The 18,203-nt window shown below is 34.2% G+C and overlaps 3 protein-coding genes across 4 annotated transcripts; 2 read left to right on the forward strand and 1 right to left on the reverse strand.

Annotated features, from left to right (window-relative positions):
* Positions 1–3,647: 3,647 nt before the first annotated feature.
* Positions 3,648–8,108, forward strand: LOC132174679 (syntaxin-22-like). The gene is made up of 7 exons (XM_059586319.1): positions 3,648–4,074; positions 5,166–5,259; positions 5,539–5,678; positions 6,050–6,124; positions 7,177–7,334; positions 7,424–7,524; positions 7,732–8,108. Exons 1-7 carry the CDS (start codon positions 3,887–3,889, stop codon positions 7,795–7,797), a joined length of 822 nt encoding a protein of 273 aa, XP_059442302.1. The 5' UTR covers positions 3,648–3,886; the 3' UTR covers positions 7,798–8,108.
* Positions 8,109–8,361: 253 nt separating this feature from the next.
* Positions 8,362–12,438, reverse strand: LOC132176346 (uncharacterized). 2 transcript variants are annotated; one of them, XM_059588524.1, is made up of 6 exons: positions 12,343–12,438; positions 11,718–11,835; positions 11,314–11,358; positions 9,413–9,803; positions 9,127–9,293; positions 8,362–8,789 (listed from the first exon to the last, which is right to left on the reverse strand). In XM_059588524.1, exons 2-6 carry the CDS (start codon positions 11,826–11,828, stop codon positions 8,496–8,498), a joined length of 1,008 nt encoding a protein of 335 aa, XP_059444507.1. In that variant the 5' UTR covers positions 11,829–11,835; positions 12,343–12,438; the 3' UTR covers positions 8,362–8,495. The 2 variants fall into 2 exon arrangements, with proteins under 2 accessions (XP_059444507.1, XP_059444508.1); XM_059588525.1 differs by lacking the exon at positions 11,314–11,358 and having other exon boundaries at positions 12,343–12,436.
* A 159-nt stretch (positions 12,439–12,597) lies between these two features.
* LOC132176347 (protein SAMBA) lies at positions 12,598–17,233 on the forward strand. Its single transcript, XM_059588526.1, has 3 exons — positions 12,598–12,874; positions 14,590–14,700; positions 16,728–17,233. Exons 1-3 carry the CDS (start codon positions 12,727–12,729, stop codon positions 16,784–16,786), a joined length of 318 nt encoding a protein of 105 aa, XP_059444509.1. The 5' UTR covers positions 12,598–12,726; the 3' UTR covers positions 16,787–17,233.
* Positions 17,234–18,203: the final 970 nt, after the last annotated feature.

The following is an 18,203-nucleotide window of genomic DNA, read 5'->3' on the forward strand; positions in this document are numbered from 1 at the left end:
TTTAATCCTTTATGTGCATCGGACGGATGGATAAGAAATTTGAGCCGGCCTAAATGTATACTCCATCAAATACGTACCGATTTCTTTCCGATGGATCAAGAATAAATAATTGTGCATTATTGATAGATAGAAATAAACCAACGTTTATTTACATTCTGGTGTTCATCTCGCTATATATTTTTATTGAGTTGTCATGCCACATTTACTATTAATTAAAAACAAAACAATTATTTCTATCTTTTGGTTTTCGGATTTGAGTAAGTAAGGGTAACGAGTAACATGAACAACTATACCAAATAAGCTATTAAGACAACTAACAAAGCATAACAGTTTATGTTAAATTACGAGCTATCCCCAAAACTTAAGTTGATAAGAATATTCTCTCTCACGTGTGAGCCTAAACTTCATTTTAATAGATGAGATTCAATATGTGAAATATTTAATTTAAATAGGGTGAATTGACAAAGTCAAAGTTCAATTCCAGGACATTTGGCTCTGATACTATGTTAAATTACTAATTATTCAAAAAGTTTAAGTTGATAGGAATAGGTAAATTCAATCACTTAATCATTACTTTAACAGTTTATACCAGCGGAACTTTTTCTTTGTTTTTCTTTTTTTATAGAAAAATCGTAGTTTCATTTCATTAAACAATGAAAACTAGAGCATAACAACTCCAAAGAGAAAGAGTAAATTGTTCTAAGGATACTACATCAAAAACATTGCAGGGAATTTCTTCCCTCCAAGTCCTATCCATGATGTATCTAGCCGCTGCTTTTGTCGGCCCATGAGCCGCACCGACCACTTTTACCGGCGGAGTATTTACAAGTACTGCAGGTAGCTACAGGATATGCTAGTTAATTTCATCAATTTTTACCATGGTAAATGTTAAAATGAATGATGAGATATATATATATATATATATATATATATATATATATATATATATTTTTTATTCAAAATGAATGATGATATTGATATCAAAGAAATGATTCTTGGTTGTTTTAGTCAATCACCCTCTCCATGTTTAAACTCTGTGCTTTTGTGAACGATCGTTGTGTTGGATTATAAGAAAAAATGTTTTGAGTCAAATATATATCGACAAAGATGAAGTTTAGGAAAATTATATATATATATATATATATATATATATATATATATATATATAAGAAAACTGATTTTCTGCAATTGCTTGGTTCCCAAGAAAATATACAAAGTAATCAAGACTTTCTTAATGACGCATAATCCTATTAAGACTACATTATCTAATTTAGAAATATATTTTTGTATAAGAATGTCTAGTTGTGAGCTATATACTGTTTTTGACATCTAAAATGAACAAAAGTAGAATAGATGAATAGATGAATTTCATTAGAATTTTTTGTTAATTTTTGTCAAAATTTACAAAATATCATTTTTTTTTATAAACAAAATAAAAAAAAATTACAAATATTCATGTAGGTATCTTTGCAAATTCTATTAAATCTTAACCAACGCCTGAATCTTGCAATTTTTTATTTTATTTTATTTTAAATAAAAAACAGAGGTATTTTATAAATTTTGAAAATATTTAACAAAAAATTCTAATGGAGAGGGACATTGCAAAAAATTAAAAGTTCAATGCCCTAAATAAATTGAGAATTTTTAAACATTAAGACGTAATATCAAAGAGGAATGCTAAGCTTACAAACAAATTTTACAAAAAATAAAAAAAAGATTATTACAACATGATGTAACGCAACATGATTATAAAAAAATATAAATTTAACTTTTGAGAACCCCAATCATATTATGCCGCATCATGTTGTAAACGTTTTTTTGGTAAACCTAGCATTTATTAATATCAAAATGCTGGAAAGTTAATGAGGCCTTGGGAAGTTTTCCTATTACTTAATTTAATGTTCCATCAACTTTTTTGAACAAATCAAAACGTTTGTGAAATGTCAATTATACCACAAAGAAAATATTTAAAGGACTTTTTAATAACATATCAAAAGCATGGAATGATTTTCATATATTTTTTCTAATAAAATAAAAGAAAGGAACGACGCTGACTAGTCCAAACTCAATTTTATCACCATGTTTGACTCAAGGATGAGGGTCAAGGGAGAAAATGAAAAGGGGAAAAAGGAGACAAGGGAAAGTTTTAAAAGCCAATTTCGAATCTAAAAGGAGAGGGAAAGTAAAGGGAAGAGATGGTGAGGCTATTTTCAATCAAACAAATCTCTCACTTTCCAAAACAAAAGACAATATTTGAAGATGTGTGGATAATGAAAACAAATATTTTTTTCACACTAAATTCACATCTTTAAAGACGTGGATCTATAATTGTCATTTGTTACGTCATCTTAATTGTATGACATTTATGTAGGATCATTTGGTATCTCAGCCCGGAACCTTATAAGACAAAAATGTCTTTTATATTAGGTTGTAGAAATTTACTTTAATCTAATTATATAAAATTGTTATGTGTTTCTTGAGTATATACAAAATAATAAAAAAAAAAAATAGTTATATTTAAAAACAAGATAATTTTACATACTAGTTAAAAATTTACGATAACAAAAGTGAATTGCTTTCAGCTTGGCTTTGGTTGTACTCGGAAACCAACATCCTAAGGTGAAATAGGTACAAGGAAAGAGCAATAGACCGGACCAATTTATAAAAACGAAACCATCCCTCTAAAGCTTCCATAACTAAAACAAATAGGTATAGGGAGAAGGAATCTCCTTAGTTCAATTGGCCAAAGGCCCAAAGCATTACTCTGTTAACTAGAATGTGTTTTATTCACACAAGGAATATTTCAATTGAGAAGATTTGTCGGCATGTGGAAAAACTATTTTAGAAAGATGCTTTTCGAGGTGTTACGTGCTAAAAGACATGTAACAATTTTAATGCTTTATTTTAATCAAACAACCACAATAAAAGAGATAAATGTTAGAAAATAATTATATCAAACATTCATACGACCATCAACTAACTCTTGATAAAAAAAATTCTTAATTTTTTGTTAGAGAAATATTACGAGTACCAAAATGATGTAGAGCTAATTATTTGGTACCTGTAACATTTATTTCTTATTAATTATTGTAATCCTCTCCAATATATAACTTCCACATCATCTTAATATTTATCTTTTGGCAAAAAATGTAGAAAAAAGAAAAAAAAAAATTAGTCAGTGTAATTTACTTGATTTACAATTAGTTTAATGTGGTATTAAAATCAATTCAAAGGTCACTGAGGTATGCGAAAAAAACAATTTAGTTCATATAGTTAAATTTCGTCCACTAATTTAATAGATTCTATTAGTGTAACACTAACTTAAATCGGACAAGTATCACAATTTTATTCATTTTAAGGTTTCACGTTATCAGAATATATTAAGTCAGTGAACGAAATTTGACAATAAGAATTAAATTATTTTTTTGATATAATTTATTTTTTATTTTTTCAGTTAACAAGGATTAATGCAAATGTTAGTTAAAAGTGCAATACACGATAGACTTGGTCCACGTGCATATCACTCAAACAGAATCAGCATGCTCGTCACCCATCCCAACCACACACGTGTCCCTTTCGACCGGTCCCCATTGACGTGCCTGCACCGAATAATCAACGAAGAAAACCACCTCTGCACCTCACCTAATGATTTAGGTCTCTCTCTCTCTCTCTCTCTCTAAGCGAGAAGTCATTTCTCTGTACCGTCCATTCTCTCTTTCTCTCCACGTTCCCAGCTCCATAAAAACCTAATTACCCTCTCCAGGTCAGGATTTTGCAGATCCTTGTAACCAAACACCGACTGGGTCCCTTTCTCTCTGGAAAAATTCCCCTTTTGAATTGATTTTCTGGAGAAAGTTTGGGTTAGGTTTCCGAGAAGAGACGGATAATGAGCTTCCAGGATCTCGAGGCGGGCCGCCCCTTGTCTTCGAGGCGAGACCGCATCAATGGCAAGCAGGACTCCACCCAAGCCGTCGCCTCCGGGATCTTCCAGATCAACACCGCCGTGTCCACGTTTCAGCGGCTCGTCAACACGCTCGGTACTCCCAAGGACACGCCCGAGCTTCGCGAGAAGCTGTGAGTTCCATTTTCCGGAAAATTATAGGGTTGTGTGCATTTACTTGATACACGTGTAGAGGATATATAATTCGTATTTGTAGGTTGAATTGTATGCGAATTGGGTTATCGTTTGGTCGAATTGACTTTTTGTGTTCAAATTGGGGTTTTTACGGTTCTTTTTTTTTTTTTTGGGGTGCGGAAGGGGTAATGATTGATTTTGGGATTTGGATCATTGGGTTTGAACAAGCTATAATGTATTATTATGATTTCAAGGCCTACAATGTATAATCTATTAAAGGAGAAATGCTATATGCACTCCCAAGTTTACTTCCTGAATGTGGATTTTTAGTGCCGCGTCGGTGAGTGAGGGGAGTGTGCACTTGTGAGTGTGAAGTTGGGAGTGCATGTAGCATTTCTCGTATATTAAATTATGTATTTTTGGCTAGCATTTGGGAAGTAAATCTATTGCTTTTGTGGGAGATAGTCTGTGTTAAGTTTCGCATTTGAAGGCAGTGCTGGTGGACGAGGATTTGTATTGTAGGTAGAGGAATTTTGATGTAATGTATGTTAGGGAAACTTATAGGTGAGAATAATTTGTTACTGTGAATGCGCGCAGTTAGTTTATTCGGCCTCTTTGATCTTTCTAGTACGCAGAAATTCTACTATAAAGTGTAAACTGCATTTCTGTGCGCTTTCTTAGGCCTAAAAGTAAAGGGCTCAGGACTTCACTTTAAGACAAAGAGGGGCTTTTATTTCTCCAATCTACCCTTTTTGTCAACGTGCATGCTTGGGGGTTACGAAGTCAATTTTTATTTCCGCTTAGCATTATGCTTGTTATGCATATGCTCTCTAGTTATCTTCCTAGCCAAGTTCTAACACTCGGGGTTCTTGTGTAATTTTTGGAATTTACCATGTTTGCAGTGGAATTTATACATAAATGTTTTGATTTATGTATCCTTATAGGCCATCATTTCTGTGCAACTATCTTATTTCTTTAAGTTTGTTATCATAAATCTTTTGATCTTTGTCAAGAAAATCATGGCATGATGAATTTCCATATTTAGTGGTCCTCATTTCATTTTTTTTTTTTTTTTATTTAAAACTTGCAGGCACAAGACAAGGCTACATATTGGGCAATTGGTGAAGGATACTTCAGCCAAACTTAAGCAAGCTAGTGAAATAGATCATAATGTAGAAGTTAATGTAAGTAGTTTATAATGCAGAGCTCTCTCTCTCTCTTCCTCTCCTTAGCGCACACCTGCCTTATCCGAGAGTGCGGTACACGGGACCGGGGTTTACTTTGTAGGGGTGGGTCCGAAGGGCCCTTCCTTGGAGAGGTTCTCCCCGACATAGAAGCACACTTGGGTGGTGCTAAAATTGGATCAAAATGATTTTTGAATTTAAAATCTTTTGCCTTGTTTTTGTCATTTAATTCTGATTTCAAGAGTATAACGGTCCTCAATGTCTCTCATCTAATTTCAGGCCAACAAAAAAATTGCTGATGCTAAACTTGCAAAAGATTTTCAAGCAGTGCTGAAAGAATTTCAGAAGGCTCAACGGCTGGCAGCTGAGCGGGAAACAGCATACAATCCTTTTGTTCCCCAAGCAGTTCTTCCTTCTAGGTAATAGGTGTCGGAAAGTTTAATGATTAAGCATGCATCTTTGTTAGTTCCTTCCTTTATTGTCTGTGATTATTTTTTTTTGTTGGTGCATGCTTGCAAGAAAGCAAATTTTTGAAAAGTGAACTGATTCTACTAAATTAATGAGAATACTTTAAAAATGGAATATTTTTTTTGGGTGTAGAAATCTGTCTCAAAATCCTTTTTCAGGATTTATTGTTTCTTTAGTATTTGCTTGTTCAACTCACCCAGTGGTTGTCAATGCGTTATACTGTATAATTTTGAACTTGACTTGTATGTATCTTACATGCATACATGCATACAATTCCATATTTGTATGTATCTTACATTTTGGTCATTTATGCTTCATACAGTTACACAGCCAGCGAGATAGATGTAAGCTCAAATAAGAGTCCAGAACAGCGTGCTATTCTTGTGGAATCTAGAAGGTGAGTTGTGTTTACTTCACCCATTTAGGTCTTTCTTTCTCAAAAATTTATTGCAAAATTATTATTCTGTTTTTGTTCAATCTACATTCTCCAATTTTCTTGGTCTTTGAGGGCTTCTATATTATGTTGCATTTCATTTTTATCTTGTTTCAGAACTTATGGTTACACTTTTAGACTTAACCCAAAATATGTTCCTTTGCTAATCTAAGTACAAGATGATACCTTGGACGCGTGTAGCTATCAAGTTGTATGCATTCTTTTGTCTTTTTGTTTCTTTGTTTTCTTGGTGAGGCTCCAAGTGAGATTGATATATGATTTCCCTTGAAGAAGAGAATATTTTTGAACTGAGAATTTGAGGAAAAATACTTCAACCTCTCCTAGATTCTAACGAAAAAAATTCTTGGACCTCCTCATTTAAAAAAATTTATTTAAGGCTCCCATGTGTTTCATTTGTGGCAAACACTTTTGATCGAGACCATCATTAGCACACAGGAAAACTATTAATGGCATTTTAAAAATAATTGGAAATGCCCAAAACACCCTTAGTTGTTGCTAGAAGATTCATAATAATATTTTATATCATTACTCAAAACTTTCAAACCTGTACCCTACACATGCAGTTGTATTTTAAATTTTTTTTCCCCAAAATGAAGCACAACCCTAATTATTGTAAAAAATGGACTAAGGGCAGGATCATCATCATATGATTTCTATTGACTGAATCCTCTGACATGGACTAAAGTGTAATTTTAGAAAACACAAGGGAGGTCTTGAAGTAACATTTGAAATAATCCTATTTTCCTTTTCATAATGTGATTGCTACATATTTAGTGCCAAAAGGATGTTGGTGTTGAAACCTCAAATACAGATCCCATTGTCCATCTGGGGAGTTGAAGGCCCCCACTGCCTTTGCTTTGTGTCTTGATTTTATTCAATGTCCATTGGGAATGCTCTTTGTTTATCTACTTTGGTTAAGAGAGTTTGCATCCAGGCATTGGTTTAACCAGTTGCTTAAATTGCATACCCTTAACTTTTAATGATTTGTGCTGCAGACAGGAGGTCTTGCTGTTGGACAATGAGATTGCCTTCAATGAAGCTGTAATTGAGGAAAGAGAGCAAGGCATACAAGAAATCCAACATCAAATTGGTGAAGTGAATGAGATCTTTAAAGATCTTGCCATTCTGGTCCACGAGCAAGGAGCCATGATTGGTAAGTCATCTAGCTTATTATCTACAAGTCACCAATATTTGTCTTTCTGGCTCATGTTGTCACACATCAAGCATATTTATTTTTGCCAGATGATATTGGCTCCAATATTGAGGGTGCTCAGTCTGCAACTTCACAAGGGAAGTCTCAACTTGTGAAAGCCGCGAAGACACAAAGATCAAATTCGTCTCTGGTAATTTATGATGCCCCTTTCTCTTTTTTGGGAGGGGGGGTGGGGGTACAAAATGAGAGTGGGTATCGACATGCATGACTGCATGCTCCATTCTACCCCTCATTCACTCTCTGCTCAAATCATTTCTTAATTTGTGAACCAAAATGATAGATTGTCAAATTATCATGTATGCTTATGTTAAACAATAATTTTTTTTTGTGTGTGTAGACGTGCTTGCTGTTGGTGATATTCGGGATTGTGCTCCTTATTGTGATCATAGTTCTCGCTGCCTAATCAGAAGAGTCTGGTTTGATAGTGCAGCAAATTTGGTTTGTGCTCAGCAACAAGATAGTGTATTTCTTTGCTAATTTCTTCGAAAGTGTTATTTTACGAGACATCATGGCTGACCGGAGTGTCTCACTTCACTCCCCAGTATATATACATATATATAAATCGGGTGTCCGCTTATCGTCTTTGGTTGTTTAAGTTGGGTGACCGTTTGTTCTCTTCTGTAAGTCGTGTTTGGGGTTTTTAGGACGAGTTACAGGTTCTTGTGTAATGGTCCCGTTTCCTATTTATAATGAAATTCATTATTCTTTGGTTTTTCTTGTCGTCTTTATGCTGTGAAATTGGCAATGACATCCGGGTGCTCCTCCCCCCTGCATTTAAGGTAGAGTCTAGGATCTGTTTGGTAATCTTGTGGAAATGGAAGCAACTTTAAATCATTATCATCATCATTATTAGCACTTTTGAAGAGAAACAATGAAAATAGTCTAACACCAAACAAGGAAAGCGGTAAGGCCATTCAAGCAAGACTGATGATTATAATTATTTTTTATTGTTATTATCAAACGACACGATTTGAACCTATAACATCTGCACCATAGTGGTGTAATTAACAGACAATTAGTTGTGGAAATCATTCTCCTGCACTTATTAACTGCATTTGAGGGAAGCAATTTAAATGCCAAATCGTTAAGCCAGAAGATAAATTACGATTGTTTCAGAGTTTTGTACATTCTGGCGTCTGAATAAAAAATGGATGTCAAAACAATAAACAGAGTTGATAATAAGGCTGAAATAAAAGTGACAAAAGAAACAACTCCAGCATGTGTCTTTATCCCGGCAGGTATTCTCCACACAATCTCACCACTTTCCATTTCATCATCGTCACTGGTCAAAGTAAATAAAAAGCTCTGATTATCTGACTCATCCTCTGTGCTGCACCGCACAAACAAATCAGGAGCTCCAAATTTAACTCTTGAGTAGCCACTTTCATCTATTGGCTGCAAAAAAACATAGAAAAGAATTTCAAGAAGTATTGCAACCAACCATTGCAGCCATTCAGTTGTTAATGAAAGACAACAAATTATATATCACTTCCTATTAAGTATTAATAATAGGCAAAACGAAATTTGTATAGTCCACAATAAACTATGCAGGATTCTTCTTATTACAGCATATGACTCTTGGCATATTTTGAGAATGCATGTCAAATGGCAAAACCACTTTTTCCAACCATTTATGGAACTTTGACAAAATGGGTATCTAGATTATGAAAGTAAGGATAAAAAACAGTTCCTGTTTCTTTTTTTCACAGTTCATAATATCCTCATCACTTACCGGATACCGTGCATGTAGTGGAAGTTCTATGTTGATGTCAAGTCCATTCTTGTGCCTTAACAAGAGATTGGGACTAACATCCATGTGAACTTCAACAGCAGAACGGTTGGACAGAAATGAAGGCAATTCCAAATTTGTATCTCCAAAAACAGCTACATCGTTAAGCACTGCAGTAAATGGTTTAAACTACCTTGAGAAAGAACAATGCAATATGCTTGAATTTAAGAAACAGGATTAATCTTTTATTTTTTACTTTTTTTTAGGAAAAAAGAATGTAGAATTTTACCACCACGCTGAAGAAGATGTTGTAGCTCAAATGGGTCTGCAAAGACTCCGGATGGCAATCTTTCAATAATTATGACCTCACAAGAGAGAGTTGGTAGCTCAGTTATGGATTTTGGATCAATGTTGAGTCTGATGGATGAGGATATATGACGATGAGAACCTTCACCAATCAGATTGCGCTTTAGAACTGACAATCTTGGCACAAGGTTCAAATTATCTTGTAGAATTCCACAAAACCCAGAGGGAAGTGCTTGTGCCACAAAATCTTGGAAATCTGAATCAAGCAAACTTTCGTGCTTTTCATAATAAGATTCCATTATAAATTTCTTGTGACTACAAAACGAGCTAATATTTGAATTGTTGGAATCAAAATCCGGATTAGACCTTCGTGCCTGAAAATTATGGATACACGTGAGAAAACTAATTCGAAGAGAAGGTAAAAGTTGGCAAAAATTTCTTCTCTAAAACATTGGATTTGATGCTATTTACAATATCTCTCACTTGGGATTAATGATAATTAATAAATTCAGAGTGTGTAGAATTTGCATAAGAAACTCTTTGGACTTGTCATCATAATAAGGAACCTCCTGACTGCATTAAATGTGAGGAACAAAGATTTTTAATTAAGATCAAGCAATCAAAAAAAGTGTTGTAGAGGTTGTTCTATTAAAATGAGGGGGAGGGGAGTCAAGTTTAGAAAGGCTTACAAATTTTAAAGCAGAAGCTAATAGGTAATTTCCAGGAGTTAGCATATTTGAACATAAAGACAAGAATTAGAGGAACTTGAAGACTTAATGGCATTCTAGTTGAGGCCTGAGCGTATATGAGCTATGATCTAGTCTACCTAAAATGAATTGTTTTACAATACCATAATGTCAGCAGAAGGCCACAAAAATTACAAAGAGAAAGTACTTTGTTTAACTTGCAGATGGCAACAAAGGAGGAAGCAATATTTGAATCAACAACTGCATCATCAATTGATTGTACATAAAAGCTAATTCTTCCATGCTTGGGGAGTTGAGTAATTAAGCCCCATATTGACTTGGGAAAGCATGTAGGGCTTTGAAAATAAAGGACTATTAACTGATGTATTAACGTGTTCAATGGATATTCATGATGTGACAGTGAATATCATAAAAGGAAACAAAGAAAATATAATTGAATCTTAATTATAATATGATCAACTAAGTTCAATTTTTTTCCACTGGTCATGAACAAATTGATTAGTTACCATAGCCTGTGCTTTTCCATTGTAAGAGAAAGGTCATGTCATTGTAAAAATTATGGGTGAAAAATATGGTTTAGGTCAAGCAAAAGGTGGTCGTTTTGACAGCTTGTTTTTTAAACATGACCATATACATATGTTGACCATAACTTCCTTAGATGGCACACAAACTGAACATTGGTATGCTTGTCCACTAGATGTTTTCTTGATTGTTTGTTTAAGAGAGAAAATAAGATAAGTATATTTCAAAAACCATGGAGCAGATATAAGAAGTACATCTCCAGCAGGAGGAAGAGGAAAAAAACAAGTAGACAACCATAGAAATTCAGGAAAAAGCAAACATTATGACAAACAGGAGGAGCTCTAAATAACATTAAGAACCATAGTTATTTTCTATAAATACACAAGCATGAACACCAAAAAGCCATGTCAGGAATGCCAATATAATAACAAAAGAAGTACGCAAAAAAGCCACCATGTTGACAATGCCAGTGATTGATATCAGTTATATTCCTCTCCTTGCAAATGATGTACTTGGGTTGCAAACATAATCATCATTGTCTTATATAAGCATCCCTAAACTTGGCAACACGCTCTTAAGTATTAATTTTACACTTTATTTTCTTCTATATGGTCTATAAGGAGGAAAATATAAACCGTATTATCTTTCACGTAACCTTGCGCGAATCTTCAATCCTGGCAACAGCCGGTACCCAGAATCTCTACAGTAAAAATGACATCAACCAGTAAACTTCAAAATTACCATGAACCCTACCAATCATCAAGTAAGAAACTGAGAAATCGGTGGGAAATCAGTATCAATGGGCATGCTCCCCATTGTATACAGAAGCAAACACTTGGCAATGCACAGACAAAAACCAAAACTTTGTTTAAGTGAAATCCCTAGTCATTAATAGATTGCAAGGTGTAACATATATAACATCCAGACAGATGGTTAGGAGTTTGTGTTATGAAAAATACCTCGAATAAGAACAGGAAAAAAATTGTCAGTGCATTAAAATCAAATAACCAGTTTGAAAGATACTAAATTGTCAGCTAACAAACACTACGGTCAACTCACCTCACTTGAAAGTGAAGAACTATGCACGCAGGAGCCATTGCCAAAGAAGAGTACCAACGAAATTCCAACCAACACATAAATGCACAATTGAATATGTCGCCGAGTTTCCATGGAGTAACTGACAAACAAAAAGGAGTGGAACTATAAATACATAAACAAAAAAATATATGCAACCAATGTGGAGTTAACAAAGAAGCCAAAAAGTAAAAAAATCCATGAGAAACATTTTGCATTCTAAAACGATTTCATTTTCTTGATGGGAATTGACACGGACACAACAAGACCAACTTATTCGAATCTAATAATAGAAAGTGATCAGCTTCATAACAATAACTGAAAAAAAAAGTTCAATCTTGCAGCCCTCAATTTCCAGAGTATCCCTTATTTAATATCATCCAATTCCCTCAAGCAAAACGACCCAAAAAAGAAAAAAGAAAAAAGAAAAAAATCATCTAATACCCAAAATTCCAAGTAAAATCTATGATTCCCATACGAATTTACCAAAAAAAAACAAAAAAGAACGGATTAGATTTATCAGTAACATACTGGTTTAATCTCTCAGAGCATGTATACAGAAAAGAAAAGAGAGAGAGAGAGAGAGAGAGAGAGAGAGAGTATAACTCACCTGAATCGGCTAATGATGGTGGACAGTTATCCTACCGTGTTCGGCTTACCATGGAAGAGAGAGAGAGAAAGAGAGAGAGAGAGGTTGCTGAGAGAGATGGGCTAATGTGGGCTCGGAAGCAGCCATGGGTGATGGGGCTCATTTCCTCAACACATAGTTGGGCTTGTAAGTCAGAATCAAGCCCGCCCCAAAAACTAAATAAACAAACAATAAATTCGACTACACCCAATTTAAACGAGGTGAGCGCAGTGGCATTGTAGGGGGCACATCCATTTGCTTCTATCTGTGAATTTGGTATAAAAAAAGCTTTGTTTGCCTAAGCGTGAAATTTTCCTGGAAAGCACCAAGCAATTTTCCCAGAAAAAAAAAGGAATACAAGAAAGAATGAATAGTACATCGCCGGCACATTCTTCAATATCGACCACAGCAATTGTGGGAGGGAGTAGCAGCAATGCTGCTTTGTCCACAGAAGAGTTCCACATCCCACCTGATCTAATTTCAATACAGGAGCGCAAAGACGAGGCTTTGCATGGTTAGTTACTTTCCTGTAGTTAACTTTCTCTTTTGTATTATTTATCAAAAAAAAAAAAAAAATCTCTTTTGTATCTTCGACCCCTTTGAATGACATGGTTGCTGCTATTCTCGTTAAAATTTGTTAATTTGAGCAATCTGGGTTCTTAAATTTCTTTATTGTCTGTGTAATTAAGCTAATCTGGTGAAGTTCATTAATTGGAGTCATCTGGGTCATTTTTTTTTTCTGCAATATCATTGTGGGTTTAGTTAATTATTGTTACCTCAAGGGGTTAGACTCGTGGGCTTTTTGGATTGTCCTCAGGCAGTAATCCTATGTGGGATGGTCGACTGTACATGCCTCGGATTAGTCAGGTGCTCCTGGTCATATTGTTGTGGAATTTATTTCTGAATTTTACAGGGTCCTGTGTTCAAGTCTTCTTTTTTACTATTGAGTATTAAGCTATGTTCTTGAAGTTTGTTTGTTTGTTCCATCTGGGCCATTGTATTGCATAATCTTGGTTGGTTTAGTCTTTTCTCTTTTTGGTTGTTTTTATTTTTATTTTTATTTTTTTATTTATTTTTAATGAAGTTTCTTAATTTAGACCATCTGGGTCATTTTATAGTTATTGTGAAATTCCTTAATTTTAGCCATATGGGCTCTTCAATTCTACATTTAATCTATAATTGTAATATTCCTCAATGTCAGCCATCTTGTTTTGGGGAGGGTGGAGGTTGAGGCTTAGCTTCAGCCATCAGAACATTTTCACTTCTACAAAATCTTTAGGGTTTGCAGGACTGGTCTTGTGCTTTTCAGACTTATCATTGACCCTCTATTTAATTGTTGATTTTTTTTGGCTGGTCCGGGCTATGACAAATTTTGAGCAACTATGTGAGGTGTAGAAGTAGGATTTGGACCTGTTTTTGTTCCTGACATTTGTAAAATCCTCAAGCTGGTGAATCTATTTTGTTGCCAAAGCAGCCTAGGAAAAGAAAAGAACAAGAAATTTGAACCTTATGTTATGTGTTCTTTTGGTTTCCTAAATGGAAGATACTTTCCTTGGCTGTACGAAATAATGCCTACTAGTGGATGAGGGAAGACTAAGAATGTTTATTTTATGGGTTGACAGTGGATAGCTCACAAAGGCAAATAATTGTTTTAAGATCAGGTGTGTGAAGAATTCTTTTTTCTAGGCTTGCAAGTAATGAGAATTCCTATATTTTCTCAGCAACCTTTCAGATAATTTGTTTATTCCTCGGCTTTACTTAGATCTGATTGTTTCATTACTGTGAATTTTGTAAGGAGAGTTCATGGGGACTGCTTATGTCTAGCGTTTTCTATGATTCTTCTGCTCATAAAGGTGTTTATGAAGCTATATTTTTTTTAATTTACAAGGAATTCACTAGCCTAAAGCATCTTTTGAGTTGAGTCTCCATGTATATGGGTTAAGTGTTTCTGAGGTTGAATTCCTTGTGTTCTTCATTCACTTTTTTTGGATCTTATGTTTCTTTTTGTTTTTGGTTGGGAAAAGAAGAAAAGACTAACAAAAAGAGAGACTCCACTTAACCGTATGCGGTTACTATATTGGACTCAGTTGAGTGGGGCTAATTGTCTCCTTGGGTTCTAAGTAGAAAAGTTTACAATTGTTGTATTGTCTCTCCTTTTCTTATGCTTCTTTTATACCAGATAGACCATTGTTCTCATAATAAGACACTGGTTTGCTTTCTGAATTCTAGTTCTAAAGTCAGATCTGATGGCTGCACTTGACAAGGAGGTTAAATCCTTGGATGAAGATAACTGGAAGTTTGAAGGACCTCGCTCCCGTATCCACCTTATATCAAGACGAGGTTAGTTCTTCAACCCACTAATTACCTATTGCTTTTGTCATATCCTATGTGTTGTTGATTTGTTACTATACCATAGGACCATTATAAATTTTGATGGATCCTAGGTCCATAATCTGCAATGCTTCATAATGACTGCTATGAATATTCTAGTAATAGTTTTACATTACATTCTTTAGTCAAATTGCTGTCAATCTTAGTGAGTACCTTATGTTTGATTTGTCATGGTATCACTTATCAAAAAAATGTTTGATTTGTCATGGTATCACTTCAACACGTCAGTTTAAGTTTTTCAAAACATGATCCAAAGTAGTTGCAGATTTTCATATTGGCCAGGTAGGGCTGGTAAGGTGTTGGTTTGCTTTTTGGGAGTAGCAAAATTTCAATATTAACCTACTGGTTACAAGTTGACTCAGACTGAAAAGCTTAAATGAATGAAAACTATATAACCTGGCTACTTTTAGGGATTTAAGTGTGAGTCAAACTACTAGTGCTTGGCTCTTCACAAGACTTTTTCAAGATCGTTTGTGGGATGAATGTAATATATTTATGTTAAATCACCATTTATCTCAATAGCTTAAGCTGATAGGAAATGATGAATGTAATCATTCAATTAATATTCTTATACTTCTCCTTATGTGTGGGCTTAAACTCTCCTCCAACAAGGTCCAACATGTGAAAATATTTAGCTGAACTAGGGGATAAACTGTAAAGTCAAGGTCCGAATTCAAGATCACTACTTTGATATCATGTTAAAATATTAAAATAAAATATAAAAGAACAAGCGGAAGCAAGAGAGGGACAAAGATTTGAGGTGGTTCAGCCATAGAAGCTGACATCCACTGCTGGTAATGCTCAATAGGCTTACATTTTGTTTATATGAATTGATTATAATGTGTTACAAGATGGTCTATTTATAGAGTAGAATGGGTAGGTGAGGCGTGCTAGGAAATGAGAACAAGTGGAAGCAAGATAGAGACAAAGATTTGAGGTGGTTCAGCCATAGAAGCCTACATCCACTGCTGGTAATGCTCAATAGGCTTACATTTTGTTTATATGAATTGATTATAATGTGTTACAAGATGGTCTATTTATAGGGTAGAATGGGTAGGTGAGGCGTGCTAGGAAATGAGAACAAGCGGAAGCAAGAGAGAGGCAAAGATTTGGGGTGGTTCAGCCATAGAAGCCTACATCCACTGCTGGTAATGCTCAGTAGGCTTACATTTTGTTTATATGAATTGATTATAATGTGTTACAAGATGGTCTATTTATAGGGTAGAATGGGTAGGTGAGGTGTGCTAGGAAATGTAAGGAAAATCCTGAAGATTATGATTTGATACAGACATATTTAGTTGAAAATCTTCTGGATTCTAACATAGCTAATGGTTTCAACTTGTCCTAGTTTGTTACATGATCAGCCAACCTGGCTCCTTCAATGGCTTTAGGAGAATCAAGCTACTCATGCTCGTGCTCTGTAAAAGAGTTTCAAATTGTTTGTGGAATGAATGAATAACACTCAATCTTGTCTTGTAACTTGTTGACTTTCAGATTCTGTTTGTTCATGGGGTAAAAATGTTTTCTGAGCAAAAAATGTTTCAATGTAAAATATTTTCAAGGAAAATTATTTCTGTTTCACTGCCTGGTTGAAAACCTGAAAGAGAGGATTTACATGTAGAATGAGTATCAAGAGAGGATTTACATGTGCTGCATGGAGAGCAATGTAATCTATGAGTTTATAAAACGTGCCTAGAAAATCCAAGCAAAAAGTGCATGCTTATTGGCATACCATGGTCTTGCTCATTAGCATAGCCTCAGCAACATCTTTCATAATTTCTCTAGTTTTCTGTTTTTTTGAAACATTGCTTTCACCTCTTTGTATTTTGACAGCCTGGTTTGGTTTTTTTGCTGCTTCAACTCTTCATAATTTCATTGTATTCCTTCCATATTACTGTAACTATTACCTCTTCTATCTGTTTATTGCAACATTAATATTGGTGATTTTTTTTTTTTAACTGTAAATTTCACTTCAGGTGGCTTTTTACACAAGCAGACAGGATCAAAGAGCTGGAAATTGGCTCCACCAAAGTGATCCAGAGTTGTTAGAACAGAAGCTTATTATTATACACGTGAAAAATTAAGAGGTTGTGCTTCTTTCCTTCAAATAAATTAAAGCTGTTCAAGTGTAGAAATTCATCCCGAGTCCATCCAAGGCCTTTCTCTGTAAACCCCTGAATGTTTTCATTGAATTTCATAGTTATTGACCTCTGTCTCTGTCTCTGTCTCTCACATGCACACACATTTTATGTTTCTATTCTTTTGCACTTTGGCTGCATCAATCTGGACCTTGTGATGGAGATATTGATTGGGAAAGAACAGGTCTTAGACAAAGCCTTTCCTACGCATTGCCTCTGCCTCTTTCCACCACCTTTGTTGTTTTTCTGTTTTTGTCATTGTAAACTTCTACTTGTTGTTTTGTGGTATTACTGTTTACTGCTTTTTATTTTTCTATATTTACTGTTGTGTTCCTTGGGTTTTAGTGACATTGTAGTTTGATCTTATAGTGGAGATTTGTACCTACTCCCTTTTCATCAGCTTTTTTTGTTTCAAATTTTGACTATGTCTTTCCCACTTCACCTTATTTCCGGTGATTGTTGCAGTTCCTTAGTAGAGGTTCAGATAGGTTTGAAGGACCTCTTGAAGTTCTTGCACCTTTAAAAAGGGTGGAAGATGAATAGTTAAGTTGGAAGTTAAATGAACCTTCTTAAGCCCAAAATTTCAATGACAATAATAAGCATCAACATTAAAGAAAAAAATTGTTAAATACTGCACTAAAAATAATAATATTACCTCACAAAAAACAAAATTTAACATTTTAAATGGGTTTTAGGTTGGCTAAAGTTGTTTAATAGGCCAAAACTTTCCAGTAATTTTATACTTGTGTACATAAAAATTTCATCAACAATGGTTAATGAAAAGTAGGTTGAAAAAGAACCAAATTTTAATATATAAAATAGTTTTAGGTGGCTAAATGTGTGTACAGTAACATTTTATGAGTGGCGGAACTAGAACTTTTAGTTTGAGAGGGCGAAATTAAAAAAATAAAAAAATAAAAAAAAATTGGCGGGGGGCAAAAATTAAATTTTAAGGGTCTATCTTATTAAAAATATATATATAATTTTTTTTATTTTTTTTTTTAAAAAAAAAAAATTATTTTTTTGGAGGACCACCTTATGGCTTGGGGGTAAGCCTTGAGGGTGGTTCCGCCCCTATTTATGACTGTTTTATGAAGTTTAATGTTGTTTTAATTTGATCAATCCAACTGTCACCATTGGACAAAAATAAACATATGTTTGAATTTAATGAATTTTTTTTATAACATTTATTTTCCTTTTTTGTTAATTATTATTATTTATATTTTTTAGCTACTCTTTCTAAGATGTTTAAACAAAAAATAAAAATAAAAATAAATTATAAGGTTAAATACTAAAAAACCCCCAATGGTTTCA

Source organism: Corylus avellana, chromosome ca3, assembly GCF_901000735.1.
Source record: "Corylus avellana chromosome ca3, CavTom2PMs-1.0".
Taxonomy (NCBI): Eukaryota; Viridiplantae; Streptophyta; class Magnoliopsida; order Fagales; family Betulaceae; genus Corylus; species Corylus avellana.